The 27,323-nt window shown below is 40.6% G+C and overlaps 1 protein-coding gene across 5 annotated transcripts in view; it reads left to right on the top strand.

Moving 5' to 3' along the window:
- The window catches only part of MYO1D (myosin ID), a 359,000-nt gene that overhangs the window by 171,007 nt on the left and 160,670 nt on the right, over positions 1 to 27,323 (top strand). The window contains exon 17 of one of the 5 annotated variants that reach the window (XM_086360262.1): positions 19,340 to 19,466. The exons of the other annotated variants lie outside the window; for them this stretch is intronic. Coding sequence (XP_086216388.1) covers positions 19,340 to 19,357 — 18 coding nt within the window. The 3' untranslated portion in view covers positions 19,358 to 19,466. Of the gene's footprint in view, positions 1 to 19,339; positions 19,467 to 27,323 lie in introns of those variants that run through there. 5 annotated transcript variants of the gene reach the window in all.

The following is a 27,323-nucleotide window of genomic DNA, read 5'->3' as shown; positions in this document are numbered from 1 at the left end:
GGTCATAAAGGTACTCTCCTGTGTTTTCTTCTATGAACTGTATAGTTTTACCCTTCATATTTAGGTCTTCAATCCATTCAAAATCCACCTGAGTGTGTGGTTCTCTAAAGGAATCCAGTTTCACATTCTTCTATATGATGAGCAAGTCTTCTCGGTGTCACCTACTAAATGATCTATTCTTTTCCTATTAATTTGTGGTGCCACTTTTATTGTGTATGAAGTTTTTATATATACATATATATTACATGTATTCTGTTTCTGAGCACTGTGTGGGGTTCCATTTTTATATCTGCCTCTCATTACACTCAATGACACACACTTTTTATTGTCATATGTCTTAGTATATGACAAGTCCATCTTCTGTACTTTTTTTTCCCTACTCTTTATTGAGGTTGATTATACATAGACCTTTATTCTGTAATATGAATTTTAATGTGTGTTTATTGAGTTCATGAAATTCAACAATACTGTTTATTATGGTTGCATTGAATTTATAGATTAATTTGAAAGGGTTAACATTTTTATAATATTCAGTCATCTTAAGAGTATAGAATAGGCTTATTTAGATCATTTTATTGACTTTTAGACTTAAGAGGGACCTTATGAATTCATGGTAAATTCCTAGATACTTTATTATTTTTGTAGCTGTTGGGATTTTATTATTGTGTTTTTATTAGATTTTCTACATGGCAGTGTTGGTATAGAGAAATAGTATTGGCTTGCGTGTGTTTGCTTGCAGGCTCAGTCGCTAAGTCATGTCCAGTGCTTTGCGACCCCATGGTCTGTAGCCATACAGGCTCCTATGTCCATTGGATTTGGCTTATGTTGCTTTATCTGTATCCGAAATGAAGCCTTTCTTGATTCATATTTATTGATTCTATTCATTTTTTCTGGGTAAAAGATTACATCATGTGCAAATTATAAAAGTTTTTCTTCCCTCCCAACTGCCAAGATATTTCTAAGTGTTAGTCTTGTTCATTTATTTTGCCTAGAACTCAGAGAAAAACTTTTGGAGTGGAATCTTAAAATTCTGTTTCATCTTAAAACAGTTTTCTTCTGTTAATTTTTTTTTTAATATTGCCTTTCCTCTGTTCTGTTATCTTTCTTAAGACAGCTTGTAAATTTGAAAGTTGGATCTCTGTTTTTTGTCTGCCGTAGTAAGTTATTTTGCCACATCTGTTCTGTGTATATCCAGATCCTTGCTTTTGATCCTCAGTGCTTATCCGGGGGATGGTTTGTTGTCACAGATCTGATGCTGTGTGTTTCTTCTTTATACCTAGCTGAGAGATTGACCAGATTCAGGCTTTGACTCTAAACCAGGATGACCATATCTCTCAGTTTGATTGGAACCTTCCTGGTTGATGACTGTTGTCTGTTATAAATGTTAGTAACAACCCTATCACTCTCAAAGAGTTCCCTGTGCTATACAATAGGTCGTTACTAGTTATCTGTTTTATCTTGCCTGGAAAATCCCATGGATGGAGGAGCCTGGTGGGCTGCAGTCCATGGGGTCGTGAAGAATCGGACGCGACTGAGCGTCTTCACTTTCACTTTTCACTTTCATGCATTGGAGAAGGAAATGGCAACCCACTCCAGTGTTCTTGCCTGGGAAATCCCATGGATAGAGGAGACTGGCAGGCTGCAGTCCATGGGGTTGCAAAGAGTTGGACACAACTTAGCGACTGCTGCTGCTAAGTCACTTCAGTCAAACACACAAAAGATCTTGTGAAGAGTTAAAAGTGGTTCATTAAAACATGAGTGTGTCATGAAAACAGCAAATTCTGAAACTGGGAATAATATCATCACTATTATAAGTAATCTCAAAGATTCGTATAGGTCTGAGTAGAATAATTTTGTAAATCAGCCAGAGAAAAAGTGTGAATAGAATCATTATCTGAAAACTAGACTGTATGGGTGTAGTTATTCACTTGGCCCTGTTCCTTGATATATTGTTTATTGTGAAACTTTGTCAAATAGTAGCATGAAGCTGTGGGGCTCTCACTTCCTTTTCAAGCAAAGCTTACCAGCTTCTTTGAGAAACCAATCAAGTGTTTGATTTCTCAGACTAAAAGCAAAATAATTATCTCTCATATGAAATTGATTACTTTTGCCCTTAAAGTATAAAAAAAAAAAAACCAAGACACCTACTAATACAGTAATCTTTACTGGCTGACAGGCACTATTCTGAGCCCTTTATATATATTAACTGAATCTTTACAAGAACTCTGTAAACGAGTGTCTATCACTATTTTCATTTAAAAAGAAAGGGACCTCAAGCCAGCTAAGTAGCCAGAGTACCTTGCTGGAAATCTCCCCAATAGTGCCCCACAGCTGGGGTTTGAGCCCAGTGGCCCAGCCTTCTGCATGCACGCTCTTCTCCATGGTTCACTTAGACCACAGTAGCATCATTCGGTGTGAACTCCCTCCCTATAGGAAAAACAGGTGTGACTTACACTATTGAAGAAAACTGTAAAACCAGCCGCAAAGATGATGATGGTATCATGCTCAGAGAGAAAGAAGAAGGTAATTTGGCAAAATTCCTTTATTAAATGACCTGGGTGGACACCTAGTGATGTCTGAGTCATTGACTCTTGGATATATGAACTAAGATATATCTTCACTACAGTGGGAAGAAAACTGCTGTTTCCTATATGAATCAGCTCTTGACATGTGTATGGTCATGAAAAATGATCAGTGACTCTTTTACAGAGATTACATGCTCCAAGAGAAGAGATTTTTGTTTGTTGTAGTAAAAGTGACTTGCAAGCCATGAGTAGGTTGGGAAAGGTGTGTGTGGATGACTGTAGACAAAGCATAAGCCAAATTACAGGAAGGGAGGGGGAGGCTTTCCTGGGTGATAAGGGAGGTTGCCCCCAATGCCAGTCCACTCACTGCTTTATTCATGGGGAATATTTATGGTTAAAAATATGCTGCTTGACCATGGCTAAGGACTGAAAGAAATAAAAATGTGCCCTTGATCAAATGATGATATGTCTTTTCAGTAGGAGATGAAAAGAAATGGGTAGCAAGTGCCTTTTCCAACACCGTGATGTGTGGTCGGGTGGGAGAAGGGCACTCATGCATTTTCAATGAGTAATAAACATGGACTTTCCCATTCGTTACTGAAGAGGGATGTACAGTGAACAAGACAGGGCTTCACCCAGAGGAAGCTGACAACCCAGTCAGGAGGGTGATGTGTTAGCACTCAGACCAGTGCAGTTGAGTAATTATGACTCTGTTGAGTAGGTAATGACTGCCAGGTGGGCTGAGACCAGCCACCTACCTGAGCTGGAAGAGAAGGCTTTCCGGATGAAGTGAGTGAAGATGAAAGTCGCTCAGTTGTGTCTGACTCTTTGCGACCCCATGGACTATACAGTCCATGGAATTCTCCAGGTCAGAGTACTGGACTGGGTAGCCTTTCCCTTCTCCAGGGGATCTTCCCAACCCAGGGATTGAACCCAGGTCTCCCACATTATCGGTGGATTCTTTACCAGCTGAGCCACGAGGGAAGCCCAAGAAAACTGGAGTGGGTAGCCTATCCCTTCTGGATGAGGGAGAGATGCCAAAAAGTTTGAGAACCACTCTGTCAAGTTCACATTTTACTCAAAGGCCATTTGTAGGGAAGATGGCTCTTCATCTCTATTCCATAAACCATTTGTACAGGTTGAATTTCATTAGAGTTGGGTCATTGGTGTCATAGCAGTTAATTGTCACTATGGTTATTGTTTATAAACTTCCTATGACAAAAACAAGGAGCAAGTGTTTCTAGAAAAATATTCAAAAATATTTAAACAAAAATATTCAATATTGTGTTTGGTAATAAATGCAGATTAGTCCAGCCCTTGGGATTATTAATATAAAAACTGCCCCTTCGATGTTAGAGGAAGGTTCCTAGACAGCTGGTGCCACTAACAACTGAGAAAGAGAGAAAAGGAACAGAGGCAGGAGCATATTTGGAGGAAATTAATAGCTTGGAGCATAGTTCGAAGTGCCTCTGAGACATTCAAGTCAAGACGCCCAGCAAGTTGGATGTTTGAGTCAGGGAAGCAAAGGAAGCGGCGGGTTTCAAGGAAGAAGGAATGATCAGCAGTGTCAAACACAGAGTTATGCAGCAAAATAAAGGGCTGAAAGTGCCCGCGTAACCTGGCCATTGGGAGATCACTACTGGTTTATTAATAACCAGAATGTCAAAAATGATTGGGGTGAAAGCAAAGTATAAGAGGAGAAGAAAAACACCCGCTATCAGAATCCTCCAGCAAGAAAGTGTGTGTGCATGCGTGTTAAGTCGCTTCAGTCGTGTCTGACTCCCTGCAGCCCTCTGGACTGTAGCCCACCTGGCTTCCGTGTCCATGGAATTCTCCAGGCAAGAATACTGCAGTGGATTGCCATGTCCTCCTCCAGGGGATCTTCCCGACCCGATCTCTTACATCTCCTCCATTGGCAGGCAGGTAGTGCCACCTGGGAAGCCCCCAGGAAAGTGTGTCAAACATTTGTTGGTAAGTCGTGGTAATGGAAATAGGTATGGGAAAGGATGGATGTTCTTTATGAAGAAGCCAAGGAGTATTTCCTATCTGCAAGACATTTAGTAAATGATTCTTGAATGTTGAAGCGTTACCCCTACGTGTGTTACTAAGCAGTGTCATTAAAATAACTACGCAATACAAGTCATTGATTTTTATTATTGTGAAGAAAATTTCTGTTGATTTATAATGTCGGCCAATAGCTGATGCCATTTAGTATTTACATATTGACAAATGCAAAGCCCTTTTAGAACAATAAAAATGCTTCAGCAGCACTGGAATGACAGAGCATCCTCCTCCCTCCCTCCCTCTCTCTTTTCCTACCCCCACCTACCCTTTTCCTCCTCCCATCCAACTGATGAATAAAAAAGATAAAAGCATATTTGGAAAATAATGACGACATGTCAAAAAGAATTTGTTTCTTATTTATCTCCTCTCAGATAACTGCCAGGAAGCGACCACTGCCACCCCTTCCCCAGCCCGCTCCCCCTGTAAGTTGCAAGCAGATGATTTGCTCTCGAGAAAGAGCAGCAAATCCGTTGCCTGGGTGATATCTCATTACTAAGGCAACCAATTTGGTGCATCAGTGTGAATCCCAATTTTAAAATGTAATTATGTCAAGATATGTACATATGCTTGAGATTTGCTTAAAAGAAATCTGTTCCCCTTTGGAAGAAAAACATTTCCTATGTTAGTTGAAAGAAAGGAGGAAATACTTCTTTTATTCTTTGTTCACTCAAACACCTCTTTCAGCTGAGCTCCCCACAATGCTTAGTGAAGGAGCTTGCAGTGGTTCTTTCTCACTCTTTTTTCAACTTGATCTTCCCTTTCCAAGACACTTCTCTCTTGAGACCTGTCCCTCATAATCTACCAGCTGTTGTCTCCATGACAACATTTTCTGGCCTCTAAAAGTGGTGGAAGGAAAAAAAAAAAACAACCAACTCTGGTTACATTTTCCTGGCACTTTTCTTTTTTAATTGCTGGAAGCTCAAGAAATTGACTCTTTGCAAGGAATTAATTAGTGAAGGGGAGGTGATTCAATGAATAGGTGTTTACATTAAATTAAAAACTAGTGAACAACTCGGTAAGGATTGCCATTCCAGACTCAAATGAAATATCTTACAGATAGGAGGTGTACACCAAAAGCTTATCTGGAGGAAGACAGCCACATCAAGCAAAATACCATTGAATCACTGCTGAGCAATTAATTTTTCTTCCTCCTTGACAAAAATTATTGTTTAAAAATTAAAAGCATATTTGGGTGCAGGGAGTATTTAATTACCAACCTCATGAAATAATGAAATCCAGGCAACACATTTGCATTTGCTGAAGCTTCCAGTTAGCTCAGGATTCGCGTTTGTACGCAAATCCAGGAACTATTCTTAGTTGGGGGTTCCAGTGTGACTGACACCCCACCCTCATTGCCTACCTGTTCTTTATTCCTCAGTTGGGTGACTGTGTAAGGCTTCCCTGGTGGCTCAGATGGTAAAGCGTCTGCCTGCAATGCAGGGAGACCTGTGTTCGATCCCTGTGTTGGGAAGATCCCCTGGAGAAGGAAATGGCAATCCATTCCAGTACCCTTGTCTGGAAAATCCCATGGACAAAGGAGCCTTGTAGGCTACAGTCTGTGGGGTCGCAGAGAGTCAGACACAACTGAGTGACTTCACTTTCTTTCTTTGGGTGACTGTGTCGTCTAGGTAACCTCCTATGTAAGTTCCCTCTGATTCTTTGGGAAACAATTGGGTGACAAATATTAAAGGCAGCAAAGAAAATAGTATAATGAGTATTCACTATCTAATGGCCATGCTGATAGTTCATGTAAAATGTCACCCCCCCCAAAAAAAGGGTGATTTTCAAAACTGACTTTTTTTTTTTTTTTTCAAAAAGTACATCCTTTTGCCACATATTTCATTAAGCCAAGACACTTCATCGGCTTCCCTCATGGCTCAGCAGTACAAAATCTACCTGCCACAATGGAGAAACAGACATAGGAGAATAGACCTATGGACACGGGCGGAGAAGAGGGAGAAGGGGAGATGTATGGGGAGGGCAACATAGACATGCATAATACCAAATGTGAAATAGACAGCCAGTGGGAATTTGCTGTATGACTCAGGGAACTCAAACAGGGGCTCCGCGACAGGCTGAAGGGTGGGATGGGGAGGGAGGTGGGCGGGAGGTCCAGGAGGGTAGGGGACATGAGTGTGCCTATGGCTGATTCTTGATGTATGACAGAAAACCACAAGATTCTGTAAAGCAATCATTCTTCAATTTAAAACAAGAAAGAATTCTACCTGCCAATGCAGGAGACTCAGGTTCAGTCCCTGGGTCAGGAAGATTTCCTGGAGAAGGAAAGGGCAACCCACTCCAATATTCTTGCCTAGGAAATCCCATGGACAGAGGAGCCTGGCAGGCTACAATCCATGGGGTTGCAAAAGAGTTGGACACAACTTACTAACTAAACAACAACACCAAGACACTTTATGGGTGGCAAAATACATACATACATTTATGATAGGTATATCATAGAGTCTGTGTGGTTTAAGCATAAGGGCTGCGATGTTAGGGTTTACTTTAGCTTTTTCTTGCTACGGCAAACGTACCTAACTATCAAGAAATCTAAGTGTGTCAGAAATGGCTTGTATTCTTTTTCCTGGCACATTTAAACACATTCTGCTTGGACTAGTAAGTTTTGCTAACCAAAATAAAAAATTTTTGAAATATTCAGCACGTTCTGGGATATGTATCATTATTTATTGCATATGTTTAGAGCCTACAGTTTCTCTTTATGGGGTAACATAGAGTGGCTTTAAATGCTATCTTTTCAATTTCAACATGTGCAGAATATAAATACCTTTAATGTACAAAAGGCCCTTCCAAAGAAATAAATACTAGAAAATGGAGGGAGAATATAAACAATCAGTCCACCAAAAAGAATAAGAAGGGGAAAATGGCTAGCGCAAACATTTTCATCTATCAAATACTTGAGGTTTCTTTTTTTTTAATCCTACACAGTGTTGCTGAGGATTTGTTTACTGCTGGCAAGAGAATAAATACGTGAGAACTTTCCAGACGGTAGTTTAGCAATGTGTTTCCAAAAAAATCTAAAATTTGGTTGGGTTTGCCTCTAATCTAGCAATTATACTTCTAGAAATTTATAGTAAGGAAATTCTTGAGACTTTATGTAAACATTTAGTTGTAAGAATTTTCTCTTCAGTATTTCTCATGAAAGTGGAAAATGATGGAGAAAAACATTGAGTCATATAAATTATAATACATCCAACCGGCAGAGAACTAAGCAGCCATTAACAAAGACAATATAAAGAAATTTAATCAAGTGCTCATGCTGCTGCTGCTGCTGCTGCTAAGTCGCTTCAGTCGTGTCTGACTCTGTGCAACCCCATAGACGGCAGCTCACCAGGCTCCCCCGTCCCTGGGATTCTCCAGGCAAGAACACTGGAGTGGGTTGCCATTTCCTTCTCCAATGCAGGAAACTGAAAAGTGAAAGTGAAGTCACTCAGTCATGTCCGACTCCTACCGACCCCATGGACTGCAGCCTACCAGGCTCCTCCATCCATGGGATTTTCCAGGCAAGAGTACTGGAGTGGGGTGCCATTGCCTTCTCCGAAGTGCTCATGATAAATGTTAAATGAGAATATATGTTACAAAACAGGATATTCAGTGTGATTTCTTTTTAACCACATTAATTCTAGAAATACCCACACATGCTCACATGTGTGCAAGCACACACACGTGCATACAGGTGCACAGGTCCATTATACAGACTAAGGAGGAACCCGTGAGTCATTCCTTTGTGGGGCTTCATTTATAACTAAAGAAAATTTAGGGCTATTTATATGCAATGTTTTCTGTTAGAAAGTCTTACTATTGCCAGATGTTCTGTGGAAGAGGCAGGGCAGGGAACCACCTGGCTGAGGTCTTCAGGGACTTCCCTGCTGGGCCTGTGGCTAACACATCTCTTTCCAGTGCAGGGGGTGTGGGTTCAATCCCTGGTTGGGGAGTTAAGATCCCATGTACTTCACAGCCAAAAATAACAAAACAGAACATGGAACCAATGTTGAACAAATTCAACAGAGACTTAAAAATACTTAAAAAAAAAAACAAAACACAAAACCCTAAAAAAAGGTCTTTAGCTCAAAGATTGCTGTTGAATTCTAAGATTTCTTTCGTCTGCAGATCATTTGTAATTTTGCACATTTTGTCTTTTCTCCTCAACCAGATGATGAATTGTTGAGGGAAGCAGTGTCCTTTTGCTTGTTTGTACTCCACCCAGGGGCCCCAGCATAATATCCTTTGCAGAGTGGCTTGGGTAGTATTTTGCCAGTAATATAATTATTGTATCATGATTCAATACTAGGTGCTCTGGGAGTTATAAAGTTTCCTATTAGCTGTGTTATGTTTATTAATACTTAAGAGCTAGTCGTGTGCATTGAAATGAGGTACCTTCATCATACCAAGCAAATGGAGTAATTAGTTGGCATAAGAGTTATTCCCAACTGGGAAAGAAGCCTTTAAGTTTTAACTCTGCTGCCAGAGTTGAAGAATCACTAACTTCTGTGTAATTTCTTGACTCAACTGCTGCCTAACCAGCAGGTAGTTCTTAGCTTCAGTCAACCACAAGGCACTTGGGGTCCGATCCCTGCTCAGCACTTACAAAATGAAATGCTGTGGCTTCTCTGTTCTTCTGTCTCTTCATCTGTAAAAGGGAAATCAGAGTACCACCGTATAGTATGGTTGTGAGTATTAAAGGACTTAATATATTCAACATACTTTGATCAGTGCCTGGCATATGGCAGCTACTGTGTGTTTGGTATAATTATTAACATTATATTATTAACACTAATATTATTATTATTGGTTTGGGTATCTATCAGTTGACCATTGGCATAACCATGCCACAAACCACCTATATTGGTTTCCTATGGCTGCTATGAAAATTATCACAGACTTAGTGGCTTAAAACAACAGGAATTTATCCTTTCACAGTTCTGGAGGCCAGAAGTCTGAAATCGGTTTCACTGGGCCAAAATCAGGGTGTCATCAAGGCCATACTTCCTCTAGTGGTTATAGGGATAATCTGTGCCTTGCTTTTTCCAGCTTCTGGTAGCTGCCAGAATTCCATGGTTTGTGGCTCCAGTCTCTGCTTCCATAGTCACATGCCATCTCCTCTTCCTCTTCAAATCTCCCACCGCCCCCCTCTTATATAGATACATGTGATTGCACTTAGGGTCCACCCAGATAATCCAGGATAATCTACCCATCTCAAGATCATTAACCTAATCACAATGCCAAAGTCCTTTTTTGTGTCAGATGAAGTATCATTTACTGGTTCCAGGGACTGAGAGGTAGATATGCGGGAGGGAGGATTATTCAGCCCACCAAACCACTCTAAACCTTAGTGGCTATAGCAGTCAATATTTCTTTATTCCTCATGCGTCCAGGGTTTGGCCGTTTTTGGCTGAGCCCATCCCAGGCCGTGGGTTGACTACAGATTGGCTCTACATGTAGCTTATTTTTGCTGATGTCAGTGGAGCCTGGGGCATGTTCTTCTCACGATAACAGCAAATGCCTAAGAGGGCACAGTTCACCACACAAGCACATTTCAAACTGTTGAGGTCACCACACATTGTCACAATGGGGTGACCACACATTGACCAAAGCAGGTCACATCAGTGGGATGACCCATGTAGATGAAGAGGAAAGGAATGAATTTGCTATAGTAACAACCAAGCTCAGGGTTTTCTGTAGATGACAGTTAACTTACAGCTACATTAACATACGTATTTGGAAGAGGAAGAAAATCAAGGGTTCAAAGCCAAATAATTTAGTAATAAACCAGTTTTCTGTAGTTGTTATTTGACAGATAAGTCAAGGAGCTGTGAGTTTTTGTGGTCTTAGCCTGGCCAGATAAGTACAATCTTGAATGTGATGATCCCAGAAAACTTGTTCCGTGATTGTGGGTTTAGAGGATAGACCTCCACAGACATGGCAACTCTGAGACTCTCTTGAGCTACTTTTCTCCTTTTGCCATAATGTAGTGACTCAGTGGACTCCATGGACGTATGAAAAAAAAACAGTTTTCTGCGCCTTTGGAAGAATAGAATATCTGCTGGATCACCTCTCAACGAGAGAGGAAAGTAGAGAATACCTATCGGCTGCTGAGTTAAAGCCAAAACTACATTAATTACAGCAGCAGTCCCCAAACTTGTTTGCACCAGGGACCAGTTTCATGGAAGACAATTTCCCACAGACCGAGGTCGGGGAGGGACATCATTTTGGGATGATTCAAGCACATTATATGTATTGTACATTTTATTTATAATATTATCACATTGTGATTTATAATGAAATAATTATACAACTCATTGTAATACAGAATCAGCAGGAGCCCTAAGCTTGTTTTCCTGCAACTGGACATCTGGGGGTGACAGAAGAGCCATGGGGAGTGGCTGTGAATACAGACGAAGCTTCGTTGGCTCACCTGCCGCTCACCTCCTGCCGTGTGACGTAGTCCCTAACAGGCCACAAACTGGTACCAGTCTGTGGCCCAGGGGTGTCTTCTCAGTCGTCCTTAGCCTGTGAGCCTGAACAGCTAGTTCATCTAAGTGGTCTGACCAAGAGCTGGTTCCTTATCCATCCCTTGTAACTTGATTTTTGTCCATTTGAGAATTAGTATATAATATTTGTGGGGATTCCCAGGTGGTGCTAGTGGTAAGGAACCCACCTGCCGATGCAGGAGAAGTAAGAGTTGCCGGTTCAATCCCTGGGTTAGGAAGATCCCCTGGAGGAGGCCATGGCAACCCACTCCAGTATTCTTGCCTGGAGAATCTCCACGGACAGAGGAGCCTGGCAGGCTACAGTCCATGTGGTCGCAAAGAGTCGGACATGACTGAAGCGACTTAGCATGCATGCATACAATATTTGTATATTTGAATTTGGCAGAATTTCCCAGTCTAGGGTTTTCCCCACCTCTTTCCTCTCATTCCAGTAATAGAGGAATCAGATTATTCCTACAGGCCCAGTGAAATAAACGGAATAATACACAGTAGAGTTTTATGGGCTCTTTCTTGGTCACTTTGGCTCCAAGAGTGAGTAAAGATGTAACAGGTTGCATTTTCCTTGGTCTCTTGATAAAATGCAGTGACACTGAGGTGTTGACTTCTGTCCAAAAACAGCAAGGTTGGGGGGAGAGGGGTGGGAGTCAAAAGGGGAAATTTTTTGTGAAAAATCCTGTTAACTGGGATGAACAAGCAATTGGGAACTTAATTTGGAATATTCATATTTTCATAGTTAGAACCAACTTATTTAAGATGAATACTTGTGTTTTTAGTGAAACTCTTTTCATGTAAGTAGAATATTCACTGAAAAGCAGGCTTTTTCACACATCAGGCCCCTCACTGACAAACTGGCAGCCGTTTTCCAAGTCAGTGCTTATTCATGCTAGACTACTCTAGAACCATCAACCACTGACATTGATTTCTGAGATTCCATTAAGACTTGAGAGCTGTGTGGCAGCTGCCATGTGTTTCTCCTTGAATGTTTCGTCAGGTGCCTGGCTTGTCTGTTCTGTTGTGTAACAGGATGGCTTATCTGTTTCTCTTACGTGGGCTCTTAAGCCCTAAGGTTATTTGGCTGTGAAACATTCCATGGGGGCTCTTCCACAGTCTTCTTTTTAAACTTATAATAAAAGATCTTTGGTGTATTCAAGCCAATGTATATACTTTCATTCAACAAGTGTGTTTAGTGCCAGGCACTCTTAGGAGACACAGTGATACATGTAATAAAAATAGTCCTTGTCATGCGGTATACATTCTAATCAAGGAGTGAGACCAAAAAAAGTCAACAAATAATTATAAACTGTGTAACAGTTATGAAGGAAAGGAAGGACTGAAAGTCATTCAGAGATTAAGGGGAATGAGCTGGTCAGTGAAGGCCTCTCTGAGGAGGTAACACTGAAGTGAGATGGCGCTAGTGGTAAAGAATCTGCCTGCCAATATAGGAGATGCAGGAGATGCAGGTTTGATCCCTGGGTTGGGAAGATCCCCTGGAGGAGGAAAATGACAGCTCACTCCAGTATTCTTGCCTGAAAAATTCCATGGACAGAGGAGCCTGGCAGGCTACAGCACATGGGGTTGCAAAGAGTCAGACACGACTGAGGACCGAACACATACACACAAAGATGGAGAAGGGGCTGACCCTAGGAAAATTCCAAGGAGAGAAGATGCAAGCTGAGGGAAACGCAGAAGCAAAAACTCCACAGCGAGAAAGGGTATGAACATTCGGAAGGCATTTTCAGAGCTATCACTCCAGCGTCTGTGCTTCAGTCACTTTTTGTTGCTGATGCATCCCTTCCTTCAAGGTTCAGTGCAGCAGGAGTTCTCTCTGTGAAGTTTTCAGCTGAAATTTGGGTTTGGGTTTTTTGGAAGGATACCTGAAGGGCAGCTATAGAAGGGTTCCATGAAATATTGATCACAAACCAGCTGAGATGAGTGAAAAAGACCAAAAAGAAGGGTCAATTTTGATGGTCCTAAAATATTTCACAGGCAAGATCGAGCTGTTTATAGACAGTCTAACACTGTTCATTCGAAAAGCACTCTACTTATTCTCTAAATCCAATTTATGGTTGCTCTGACTTTGTGTGAAAATGCTGATTTATTCCTGCCTGGAGAATCCCATGGATAGAGGAGACTGGCAGGCTGTGGTCCATAGGGTTGCAAAGACTCAGACAGAACTAAAGAAACTCAGCATGCATGCATGATGATTTATTATGACTGTATATTAAAATATATAGAATATACCCTTTTTACTGTAGCTTATGCCTTTTGTAGTCAAATAATTTTATGTATGTGGGTATATTTTTTTTCTTGATTATTTCCCAGTGTTTTTTTTTTTTTTTTATTCAACTATTTCAGGGGAGACATCCCCATAAAGATTTCCAGTATTAACTCTTCTTAATGCCTGACCAGGTAGGATCTGACTTAGATTCAGTCCACTCACATAAGTTTGATCCAAATAGAACATTTCTCCCATCATATTCATCAGCTGAAACTGGTAACTCATTTGTATTTCAAAGATTCCAGGCCTTTAGGGGGCATTTCACACATCTTTAATTATGGATAATCTACTAGAGTGGACACAGTTTCCTGCCATTCATGGAATAATTGTGAAATAAAGGCTTTCCCCTGTTTGTGATTGAGTCCCCTCCCCATCCCACTCCAGAGCTTCAGTTCCATTCAGTCGCTCAGTCATGTCCTACTCTTTGCAACCCCATGAATCACAGCACACCAGGCCTCCCTGACCATCACCAACTCCCAGAGTTCACTCAAACTCACATCCATCGAGTCAGTGATGCCATCTAGCCATCTCACCCTCTGTCATCCCCTTCTCCGCCTGCCCCCAATCCCTCCCAGCATCAGGGTCTTTTCCAATGAGTCAGCTCTTTGCATGAGGTGGCCAAAGTATTGGAGTTTCAGCTTCAGCATCAGTCCTTCCAATGAACACGCAGGACTGATCTCCTTCAGGATGGACTGGTGGGATCTCCTTGCAGTCCAAGGGACTCTCAAGAGTCTTCTCCAACACCACAGTTCAAAAGCATTAATTCTTTGGCGCTCACCTTTCTTCGCAGTCCAACTCTCACATCTATACATGACCACTGGAAAAACCATAGCCTTGACTAGACAGACCTTTGTTGGCAAAGTAATATCTCTTCTTTTCAATATGCTATCTAGGTTGGTCATAACTTTCCTTCCGAGAAGTAAGCGTCTTTTAATTTCATGGCTGCAGTCACCATCTGCAGTGATTTTGGAGCCCCCAATATAAAGTCAGCCACTGTTTCCACTGTTTCCCGTCTATTTCCCATGAAGTGATGGGACCAGATGCTATGATCTTTGTTTTCTGAATGTTGAGCTTTAAGCCAACTTTTTCACTCTCCACTTTAACTTTCATCAAGAGGCTTTTGAGTTCCTCTTTACTTTCTGCCATAAGGGTGGTGTCATCTGCATATCTGAGGTTATTGATATTTCTCCCGGCAATCTTGATTCCAGCTTGTGTTTCTTCCAGCCCAGCATTTCTCATGATGTACCCTGCATATAAGTTAAATAAGCAGGGTGACAATATACAGCCTTGACGTACTCCTTTTCCTATTTGGAACCAGTCTGTTGTTCCATGTCCAGTTCTAACTGTTGCTTCCTGACCTGCATGTAGGTTTCTCAAGAGGCAGGTCAGGTGGTCTGGTACTCCCATCTTTTTCAGAATTTTCTACAGTTTATTGTGATCCACACAGTCAAAGTTTTTGGCATAGTCAATAAAGCAGAAATAGATGTTTTTCTGGAACTCTCTTACTTTTTCAGTGATCCAGCGGATGTTGGCAATTTGATCTCTGGTTCCTCTGCCTTTTCTAAAACCAGCTTGAACATCTGGAAGTTCACGGTTCACATATTGCTAAAGCCTGGCGTGTAGAATTTTGAGCATTACTTTACTAGCGTGTGAGATGAGTGCAGTGCGGTAGTTTGAGCATTCTTTGGCATTGCCTTTCTTTGGCATTGGAATGAAAACTGACCTTTTCCAGTCCTGTGGCCACTGCTGAGTTTTCCAAATTTGCTGGCATATTGAGTGCAGCACTTTCACAGCATCATCTTTTAGGATTTGAAATAGCTCAACTAGAATTCCATCACCTCCACTAGCTTTGTTCGTAGTGATGCTTTCTAAGGCCCACTTGACTTTACACTCCAGGATGTCTGGCTCTAGGTGAGTGATCACACCGTCGTGATTATCTTGGTCCTAAAGCTCTTTTTTGTACAGTTCTTCTGTGTATTCTTGCCACCTCTTCTTAATATCTTCTACTTCTGTTAGGTCCATACCATTTACATCTTAACAAATTCATTTCATGGGCACATATTTGATTCTTTAATATTTCTTCTGTTAAGTCTTTATTGAATTTGTTACAACATTTCTTCTGTTTTATGCTTTGGTTTTTTGGCCACAAGGCATGTAGGATCTTAGCTCCCTGACCAGGGATCGAACCCCTACCTCCTGCATTGGAAGGCAAAGTCTTAACCACTGAACTGCTAGGGAAATCCCTCAGATATTTGATTTTAAAGTAGGGAGGGGCTTTCTGAGTTTAGCAGCAGCAAAAGAAGAATCATAAGGGCAAAGATTGATAGATATCACAGCATAAACGTTTACAATTTCTGAGTCTCAAAATATCTTTGTAGCAAAGTTGTGTTCAGTTGCAAGGAAGGAAGAAAGCAGGAGAGAGATAGAGAAGGGGCAGGGAGAGGGAGGGAGAAAGAGGAGGGAAGGGTGAAGGTAAGGAGAGAGGAGGGGGAGGCGAAGAAACCTTAATTTACTCTGTTGAAGAGTGTTGAAAGATTTATTTCATACAACAGGAAGCTTTCTGGATCATCTTCACTCTCAGTGAGGCTCCCCCTTGTGGTTGCAAGATGGCTGCTAACAGTCAGCAGCCATATTTACTTACTCAAGGAGAGAATTCACTTCTAGAAGTCCTTGGGCATTCTCTCTGAGGAGTGAGACATTTTTCTTTCTCAGAAACACCTAGAAAATGTCTTCTCATGGTTTATTAGCCAGAACCAAGAGCCATGGCCAGGACATGGTAAAAGGCAAAACGCCCAAAAGTCTTTGTAAATGTAATAAAATGTTAACCTACTTCATATATAAAAAGCCCTTACAAATCATGAGGTGAAATTATGAATATGTGACGGACAAGAAAAGGTATGAAGAGAGAATTCACGGAAGAAAAAATTCAAATAGCTAGTGAATTTTTAAAAATAACACTCCTAATCAAAGCAATTTAATCATAGCATATACAGTAGGTTAGCTTGTATCAATTTAGTTAATTCTTTTTAGCTCTTCAAATGGTGGAGTTTGGTAAGGAGTACTTAAATATGTGGCAGTTGGAAATGGGTAATGGCAGCAATTCTCCTTTAGAATTAGAATTGGTGCAATGATACTCCTAAAATGCTATTTTAAAAAGCAGAAAACACCACAAGTACCATACAGTACGAAGTTGGTTAACTGAATTACATGCATGTTTCTTGCTGAGTACTGTGAGGCTGTTCAGAATCGTGTTATAAGAAGGTATTTGATCACATGGGGAAATGTGCTTGATGTATAACATAAAAAGCATTGCAAAGCACTTTATGATTATTATGTGTTCTCAACTTTGTGTCAAATATGTGTATAACCAAAGAAGAAAAATGAGTACATTTGACTGCACTCAATTTTTTTTAAAAAGCAACTTCTCTATGGTAGTATATTATAAACAGTATCAAAAGATCATTGGCATACTGGAAAAAATATTTAAAACACTAATAACAAAAGAATGGTTCCCTTAATTTATATAGAGCTTGTACAAATCAGTAAAAAAAAAAAAGATCCAAAGAAAATGGATTGAAAAAAAGGGAAATAGGCAGTTTATAAAAAGGAACTTAAATGGAAAACCTACAGGGTCCTACTGTAGAGCACAGGAAACTCTGCTCAATGTTATGTGGCAGCCTGGATGGGAGAGGAGTTTAGGGGAGAATGGAGCCCACCTGAAACTGTCACGACATTGTTAATCAGCTATACTCCAATATAAAATAAAATTAAATAATTTCATTTTAACAAAACTATATTGTATTTATATTAGTTGGAAAATTATATTCCTGTTAATTCGTTTTAAATCTGTTCCGACTTGATTGGTATATAATTAAGAAACTTCAGTCTTCAAATACTATGTTATAAAACATATCTTGGAAAATTAATAGATCAGGTACTAGAATTTTTCAGATCTGTTTCTGGATTTTCAGTAATATAGTGATAGCTGTGTGCACAAATATAAAACCTCAACATCACTGAGAAAACCTAGCATTTTACTCTAGATTTTTCTCTGAATAGTAACATTTCTGTCTCACCCACAACATATTCTAGCATGAGCTATTCATTATTCTGACCATGTGGTACCTACTATTATGATAAATCATGCACGCAGACAGTGCAGTTGTATTCTCTTTTTCCCCCCCTCTCTTTGGCATTGAGTAATAACCAGGAGTGATCTTCATAGTTATTTAATCATATCATGTTCAACTTGTGTACATTTGAAGTGTTAAAAAAATATCTGTCCTTAGTAAGTGTGCTTCCTATCCTGCGATTCCTCCTTACATTCATTACAGGCCAAGACAGAAAATGGAAAGAGGAAGCATATTTGATGTAAGGACCTTTTCCAGATTACTTCCTTCTCCCTAGATTCTGAAATTCCCCTCCAGAAAGCATCCTCACTCGTATCCCCATCGGTGTGGACACTGGGGACTAATGACATGTTTGGGGTACAGGGATATATTAAAAGAGCCAGACTCAACAAAACCCTGCTGCCACCATCACCCATTGCCTGCAGCAAGAGCCAGGCTCCTAACAAGAGCTGCAAATATTAATTGCATCCCTGTGTAGAAGCAGTTTTAGGTCTGAAAAATGACTGTTTCTCAAAGCCAAGCATTTGCCAGCAAAATATAATGCTTGACTTCAAGAAACTTACGTCAGATGTATGGCCCTGCTTTTTTAATGTTGAATTATTAGAAAGAGAAACATAAAGCAGCAAGGTACAAAAATATGTCAAGTATAAGTGCTTCTAAAAACCTGTTTTTAATGTATGTCCAGAGTCTAGCATAAGGCCTGGTATATAATAATGGAATAATGTTTTCTCTCCCTAGTCTGAGGAGTAATCACAATAACCAGATGAGAATCAAAGATACTGGTTGTCAGTGCCATGTGTGTGCACTGTGGATCAGAAAGAACCTCTAACACTTTAAAAGTTTTGTTCGTTATCGGTAGCTGTTGTGATAGAATATGAATATGTGTTCTTATAAAGCATCTGAAGCCTGCAAAGTAGTATGCAGGGAATGCTGGCCTCTCTAGGGAAAGATTCTTTCCACTCCACCCCCAAACTCCAAGCCAGCCGGGGAGCTGTCCCTCTGGCAGTGCTGACTTCCTTGAAAGAGCCTCACTGTGATAGGAAGTCAAGCTTCGTTTCATGGAGATTTCCTTCATTACATGTGGACTTTGACCAGATCTTACTTTTTAAGGGATTATTTGTAGTTGTTTTCCAGCTATCTCATAGGCATATGTAGTTTTCCCTAGAATATCATAGATGTTCCCATTTTTTCCTGGTTCTCCTATAAAAACCATTAAATACAGAAGGAATTTGGGAAATTCTGCTATTAATTGTTGTTGTTCAGTTCCTCAGTCATCTCTGACTCTTTGTGACCCTATGGACTGCAGCACACCAGGCTTCCCTGTCCTTCACCATCTCTCAGAGCTCTTATATTAATAGACCAAACAAATGTTCAGTAACTCTTATTATGACACTGTGGCATAAGGGGATAGTGTATCTTGATCCCCTTCAAAATGAATGAGTAATCTGTGTACAAAGGATTCTGTAATTAAATATGTTTTAAAAATTTGGTTGAACAAAGTTAGAATAGATTTATTTACATGGAACTTCTCAGAGCTTTAAATATATCAAATGTATGTTATGAATCTCTGAAAAGGAATTGCAGTATGCAGCCTTCCTGAACTTACTGAAAATGGAACGCTTTTTTTTTCCCCAGGGGGCATTTCAAAGGCCCTGTGTCCCCAAATTCACTTTTGAAACTCAAAAGAATGTTGGGGTGCACCTTTGGCTGGGCCTTTCAAATACCGGTTATTGTCTGAGTTTTTGAGTGATCTAGGTAACCATTCAAAATTGAGATCATTTGCAAGCATCTGAAGCAAAGGTTACTAGGTTTTTTTGTGTTTTTTTTTTTAAGGCATTCTGCATGTTCTAGATGCCAGACATAAAGGAAGAAAAGTCAGAACATTTGTTATATAAGATAAAAGCCCAACCTGTCCCCTGACTGGTTCATGAGCCACCTCCGTCTTAGATGACAGTGACTCTGTGGGTGGAGAAAGCAGCAGGTGTCTTCACACAAGCCTAAAACAGACACCTCATTGGATCTGCTGAAATGCCTAAACACTTGACCCATACCCTGAAGTTCTGTGTCAAGAAGCAGTTTTGAAATAGCCTTGACCTGAGCGATTTTGAAGATGAATGATCAACTTTGTACCTCTTCTTTTAAGGAAAAAAAAAAAAAAAAGATTTTAAACCAAACAGAAGAAAGTAGCCGCTTCAGTAAACTCCACAGACTGTTTACTTTTGAACAAAATTGAATCCTGAAAGGCCCATCAGAATGACTTAACCTGTTAGCTGAAATAATTTTGCTTTCAAAATAATTGCAATTTGAGTTTTGACAGAGTTAATGTTAAGCTAATCTTCTGACAGTAGTTGACTGGGAGGTTCAGTTGCTTCTTGAAGTTACAGTTACAAGGAGGTTATCAGACTACAGCATTGTTGTATTAGCAACAGTTGTGGGCACTAAAGAATCGCTGGGCTAATGGATCTGACCAAGGCCATATAGAAAACATATGAGTCCCAAATGAAGGTTCATGAGACCAAAGTAAAGCTCAGGGGTGATCGTTTCTAAATCATACACCCCTACACACACAGCTAAGTTCATCAGGATAATTTATAATGATCAAACTCACACATGCTATTTTTTGGGGGGTGGGCATCTCTTTAGTTGAATGGTTTACATCTGTTTATTGACTGAAGATCTCGTTACTTCATCATTTCTTTTTAAATTTTCATTTTGTACTGGAATATAGTTGATTTACAATGCCGTGTTAGTTTCAGGTGTATGGCAAGATGATTCAATTATACACATACAGGTATCTATTCTTTTTCACATTCTTTTCTCATATAGGTCATTACAGAATTTTCAGAGTATTGATTAGAGCTCCCTGTGCTATACAGTTCGTTCTTGTTACCTATTTTATATATAGTAGTATGTATATGTTAGTCCCAAACTTGTTTTCTAAGTCTGTTTCTGTTTTGTAAATAAATCCATTTATATCATTTTTTTTAGATTCCACTTACGTGTGGAATTAAAGTAATATCATATGGTATTTGTCTTTGACTTACTTCACTTGGTGTATTTCATTATTGCTTAATTTGTCCCTTAAACTATCTGAAAATGGTAACTTATCCGTGAAACCAAGGAATTTTGTGTTAAAATTTATGCTAAGAAACTACAGATTATATTCACTGAGTCTTACTTTCTTCTTCATACATATTAACTTGCTATTCTGATAAAAAAGAAAGGGTACTCTAGCATTTTAAAAATAGCACATCAGATCTTTATTCATGTTATCCCTCATGGAGATATTTGAGTTGAAAAGGAACAACTCAGAAAATGTTTTCTTTGAATCCTCCTTTAAAATAACTCTTGGAGAGGCCAGGCCTTCATTAATCAATCATGAGATATTCCAAAATGGATGTCGTATTCTAAATATGATGGGGTGTATGGATACCAAAGACAGATTTTGTGTACCCTACAATTTTGTCAAAGTTCAGCCTGGTACCTAAATAAATTCTCCTGTACCCCAACTCCTTAACACCCATAAACTGTTAGAACTTGGCCAGAAAATCTATATGGAAGATAGAAATCGAAAGATGATTCTACCAAAAGTTGTCCCTAGGCATAGAGGGCCTGGGAAGCTTAGAAGCTGGAATTTTGAAGGATTCTGGTTATAGAAACCAAGAGAATATCCAATTCAGGGCAACAGGGGGCTATTTGAAGACAGCCCGAATAGTCCTAGCACCCATAATGACTAGAAAACAAAAACATGAAGAACTAGAGAAAAACAGAAAGCTGATCTATGTTTGTTTTTGAAGTTAAACTGAAGATATATAATTGACCTGCTTCTTAATAGAGTGTAACCTAGAATCCTATATCTTTTGCAAAGTGTATCTTGTACTTTAATGACTGCCAGATGTTGCTTTGCAATGCCTGACCACCGCAGAAGTACGTGCCAGAGGAAAACATGGTAGAATCAAGATGGTATTATAAAACATCTGGTTAGACATGACCGACTGTGTTTATATCCACTCCCCCTCAGAACCCCTCAATTAGCAGTTAAGGGATGAAAATTGGAGAAACCCACAAGGACAAATACAACCATAGTGGAAATAACAGCAGACAAGAGGCATCAATGTAATTTTGGAAGTGAACATGTGGTGAGTCCCCCAGGCCAGTGGAGAAAGCTGAAATCTAAGTGTCTGCAGAGAAGAAGGTGGACAAGCAAGCCAGATCACCCAGCCATGGGGCTGCAGGAAGATTCAGGGTAGGGAGGAACAGGTACCTCTGTAGGTAGGGGAGAGCGGTGGAGCTGAAGGGGGAGATTGGTTGAAACTCTAAGTGTGCGTACTAAGTCACTTCAGTCATGTCTGACTCTCTGACCCCATGGACTGTAGCCCACCAGGCTTCTCTGTCCATGGAACTCTCCAGGCAAGAGTACTGGAGTGGGTTGTCATGCCCTCCTCCAGGAGATCTTCCCGACCCAGGGATCAAGCCCTCATCTCTTACATTCCCTGCATCAGTAGGCAGGTTCTTTACCACTAGCTCCACCTGGAAATCTGTATAAGAGCAGTTATATACCCAGGCCTCCCAGCCTCACAAAGCTGAGGGCTGCCTCAGTCTCATTTTGATAGAAGATAAGAAATTTACTCTGAAGAAACTGAACCAGAAAAGCTCTGGCTTAGGGATACCAGGAACCAGTGGAGAAGGGTTACGCACCATATTGAAACCAAGTATATTAAGTGAAAGTCTAGATACTAAAGATTCCCTCCAGTCCTCTTCACTCAGAATTCTGGGAGCAAAGAGAAAACAATTTAAAATACAGACGTTCCTGGGGTCCCCCACAGCTGGTTGACCCCCACCTAATCACCCTGTAGTGAAGTCCACCACCCATATCCACACACACACACACACACACACACCCCCCACATCTTCTTTATCCATTCATCTGTCGATGGACATTTAGATTGTTTCCACGTCTTGCCTATTGTGAATAGTGCTAAGAGCAACATGCTTTTAAGAGGGCTATTTGTAGAACAAGGATGAGCTCTTAAAAGTGGGAAACATGATGATAAAAATGAAAGATTTAGTATCTGGCTTGCAAGATGAAGTTGAAAACATTCAGTCACTCAACAAATACTACTGGGTGGCTTCTATGTCCTTGGCTCTGTTTGAGGCAGTAGAGATTCGTCTGTGAACAAAAGAGGCAAAGATCCTGGCCTAGCAGAGCTTAAATTCCTGTAGAGGGAGAGCATAAACAATACAATAATATGTAAGTTACAGATGTTGTAAAGTGTGAAGTGCTGGAGGCAAGAGAAAAAATAGAGCCTGGTGCAGAGAATGAGGATTGCCAAGGCTGGGGGCGGGGTGGGGGAGGTGTGGGGGAGGGGTGGCGGGTGGTGCAGCAGAGACAAGAGGAATTTTTACATATAATGGTTAGGGCCTGGTTTATTGGGAACGTGACATTTGTGCAGACTAGAGAGTGAGGAAGATAGCTAGATGGTATCTGGAGGAAGATCCTTCCAGCAGAGGGGACAATTAGTGGAAAGGCCCGGAGACCAGCGGCTGGTGCAGGGCAAAGCAGGGTGCAGTGTGGCTGGAGTGAGCCAGGGAGAGGACAGTGGGAGGGGCTGCGTGGAGATTGTACCAGACTATGTGGGTCTTGTGGGCCACAGGAGGGACTTTGGCTTTCACTCTAGGCAAGACAGAGATGGAGCACAGTGGCAGAGTCTTAGGCAGAGAAGAGACAGGATCTGACTTTGGTCCTAAAAGGATCACTTGGCTGCGAAATTGACATGTATACACTATTGATACTCTGTATAAAATGGCTAACCAATGAGAACCTACTGTATACCACAGGAAACTCTACTCCGGGCTCACTGCTGACCTAAATGAGAAAGTGAAAGGTGCTCAGTCACGTCTGACTCTTTGTGACTCCACGGACTATACAGCCCATTAATTTCTCCTGGCCAGGATACTGGAGTGGGTAGCCTTTCCCTTCTCCAGGGGGGTCTTCTCAACCCAGGGATCAAACCCAGATCTCCCACATTGTGGGCGGATTGTTTACCCGCTGAGCTATCAGGGAAGCCCGACCTAAATGGGAAGGAAATCCAAACAAGAGGGGATATATGTTTGCATGTAACTGATTCACTTTGCTGCACCGTAGAAACTAACACAACATTGTAAAGCAAATATACTCCAATAAAATTGTGTTTTAAAAGGAAACAATAAATTTTTTACAAAAATGAAATTGACTGTAGGGGGTCATGGTACTGAAGAGAAGAATTGGGTCCAAAATTCGGTAGCAGGGATGTGCCCTGTGGCTCTAATGTTCTCTTCTTATATATCTCAGTCGTAACTTCCAAGTTGGCCACTCTCTTCGCCTCTATCTTCAGTTCCACCTAAGAAACGACTTGCTTGCCCTCTCCTCTGTCAGTCTGCCTTCTGCCTTACAGCGTCTGATAACTTCCTCGCCAGGTCCCGTCATATTTCCTTCAGCTTTTGGCTCCCTGTCTATTGCGTCCGATCCTAAAGCCCACAGTATATTGTGGTTTCCACTTTCAGCGTTCATGTTGTTGATGAGGCCCTCTCTGGCTCCCTTGATTGTTGCTGAACCTCTCCAGTCATATTCAAATGCTCATTAAGCATTTGCTTATTGAATATAACAGTTAATTTTCTCCTTTCTGACACTCCATCATCAGGCAAAGTCCTCTCTGGAGTCCTCTTTATATGACTTGAAGAACTCCACAGTTTAAGCTCTTTAAACAAAGAGGGAAATGGGAAAAATCTGTCTCATACCTTAAATTTCAACCTTCAGACCCTTGATGAGAAAATTAACAACAGCCTTTCCCACACAAATGCAAACTTCCATGGGAGCATATTGGTTTAAACCAACTAGGCTTTGATTATAAGGAAAAATACGTGAATTTTTTTTTTTTTTTTTTTGCATAGAATCATTTGTCTCTGTAGTGTCTCATTGCTACTTTTTCTCTGATGTTAGAAAAGTAAATAAAGCCTAAGGGACTTCTGATAAAGTTGATGGTATGACTGCAAGCTCATGAAATTCCTCTCCCCTAAATTTGCTGAAATTAACAAAAATGGAAAAGTAACATTTTAAAAGGTTATTATTAAAATGTTCATTTTGATCATAAAGGAGAACACACCATCAACCCTGAAAGCAAGAAAAGTTCCCAAGTTCATACTATAAACTTGAGAAGTGTTATCCAAAAACTGAAATTGGACCAAATTGAAAGACGCTGCTAAAAAGAAATATATGTATTCTTCAAAGACAAGAATGAAATGTGGAAAAGTACAAGGAGGGAATTCTGAAAAGTCTCACTGTTTTTCAAGGCTCTGGCCTTATGTATAAGGGTTCCTAGAGAGAAGGGTTGGTACAACCACCTCCATCAGGAACCCTTTCTTCCATCAAGAGGACTGATCCCCACCCCAACGCCCACCAGGCGAGAAGAGTACATCAGTAAGTGGGCGAGACTTTGGTACGTCAGTAAGTGGGCATGAAAGAGGGGAAGCTTCTGCTGGGGATAATTCCTACGGCCAAACCAAGGAAAAGCTTCACAAGACACAGGGAAAGACTGTGTGTCCCCAGCCAAGCCAAAAGCCGATGATACCCGCCTTACTCACTGAAGCAAAGCTCCAATGCATTGATTCCATTCGTATTAAGGAAAGAAGTCAGTGGTCATCCACAGCCCCAGCTCTCTCTCCACCATTCTTGGGCAGCCGAAAGCCCAGATAAGGCATATCAATCATGGACACCCAGTCCATGTTATCATTAGAAGAATAAAATAACACACCATCAAACACTATCCAGGGCAAATGGCATACTGAGGAGGAATGGTTCACATTCATCAGAGTTTCCAGGCCACACTGACTGGTGACCGAGGCAGAAAATCTGCACAAACAAAAAGAGAAAGTAGCACAAGGACTTGCCTGGTGGTCCAGTGGCTAAGACTCTGAGCTCCCAATGCTGGGGACCCAGGCTCGATCCCTGGCCAAGGAACTAGATCCCACATGCCGCAGCCAAATAAATAAACAAATAAATGTTTAAAAGGAAAGAAAGTAGCACAGCCTCCTGAAGACAAGTCCTAGATTTCAAATACCCGCCAGACACTATTTTCAGTGTCCTGTGTATAGTGAAACCTTTAATCCTCACACCACTGCTACAAGATCAGCACCATCATCATCCACATCTTTTTTAAATTTAATTTTATTTTATTTTTGGCTGTGCTGGGTCTTGGTTGCCGTGCTCGGACTTTCTCTAGTTGTGGTGAGCGGGGTCTGCTCTCCAGTTGTGGTGCCCAGGCTTCTCATTGCGGTAGTTTCTCTTGTTGCAGAGTACAGCCTCCAGAGCGTTGGCTCAGTAGTTGTGACGCATGGGCTTAGTTGCTCCGTGGCACGTGGGCTCTTCCCAGACCAGGGGTTGAACCCATGTCCCCTGCACCGGCAGGCGGATTCTCAACCACTGGACCACCAGGGAAGTCCTATCATCCTCATCTTATGGATAAAAACGCGAAGGCACAGAGGGATTGGGAAGTTTGCCCCAGTTCACCCAGCTGGCTGGAGTGGGCCAGGATTTTGACACAGTCTGGTCCAGAGCCTGTTCTCCACTCCTCTGCCCTTATACCCCAGGAAACAAGTATTTTAGGCAACTGCTTTGTACTCTCAAGGAAATTAAAGAGAATAGAAATTTACTGGCCATGCATCCTTTTTTGGAAGCTACTGGAGGGAGGGAAACCAAGATGAAGACGTTAAGTTCAAGAATCAGGGATCTAATGTGGAAGAGACCTTTAAAAGTCCCAGAATAGGAACTGTGGAGTGAGCTCAAAGAGCATGCGGACATAGGGAGCATCAAAGAAAAAACATTCTAGTGATGAGCTTGACAATTGGAAACATTGTTGCTGATCATTTGATGAGTCTGGTAGAACATTTGGAAAAATTAGCATAAGTATTTAGGAAATAAGGCACATTTTAAAAAAACCAGACAGTTATTACCTGTAAAAGCAAGTTTATATAATAAAGTAAAGGAATGGTAGCCAATTATGCTCCTTAGCACAATGATGAACCAAATTCATATATAACATATATTATGTATACATGTATTATACAAATTATTCATGCAACCTATAATATAGCTAATATAACATGTAACAGTATAAACACTTTAAAATTTTGATGTAATTATTATTGAGTGAAAAAGGAATAGTAACAGTGATGATGAAAGAGCTAACTTACCAACTTTTGTAATTTGGATAGGGTCTAAAAAGATTCACCAAGAAATAAGAGCCTATATGTATTATCTGTAAATACCAGAAGCAATTAGAATAGCTGGAATGGAATGACACTGTAAGCTGAGGCAGTGGGCTTAGGTGGGCAACTGTCTTTTTTTATAGTATTTTTGTGCTGTTTGATTTTTTAGCTACACAAAACCTAATTTAACCAAGACACAGATGAAATCTCCAAGGCTGTCAAAAACAAACAAAAAACCCTACCCCTTAAAAAGCACTTACACATTTTTTTTCAGATTACTGAAGAGTCTAACCAAAAACATTTTAACAAAAACCTCTATAAAACACTTCTTAAAAATTAAAGATTGATTTCCTATATAGATGTGGCTCCAGGGAGTCTTAATAGCCTTTCTCTTAAAAAAAAAAAAAAAAGCAACAAACAGTATGAGAATTTAAAAATGTGTTTTCTTTAAGCAATTGAATCACACACTTCCACCCTGTAATTGTACTCTTGGTTTTTCAAGATACTAAAGAAGGGACCTCTATTTTAGCACTTGGGTGGAGGCCTCACACGGCCACGTGTGTGATGGATTCAG

The sequence above is a fragment of the Bos grunniens genome, chromosome 19 (genome assembly GCF_055505025.1).
Source record: "Bos grunniens cultivar Pamir isolate PY7600 chromosome 19, Bosgru_T2T1.0, whole genome shotgun sequence".
Lineage (NCBI taxonomy): Eukaryota > Metazoa > Chordata > Mammalia > Artiodactyla > Bovidae > Bos > Bos grunniens.
The sequence above is the reverse complement of the archived record's forward strand: the minus strand, read 5'-3'. Positions and strand labels throughout refer to the sequence as shown.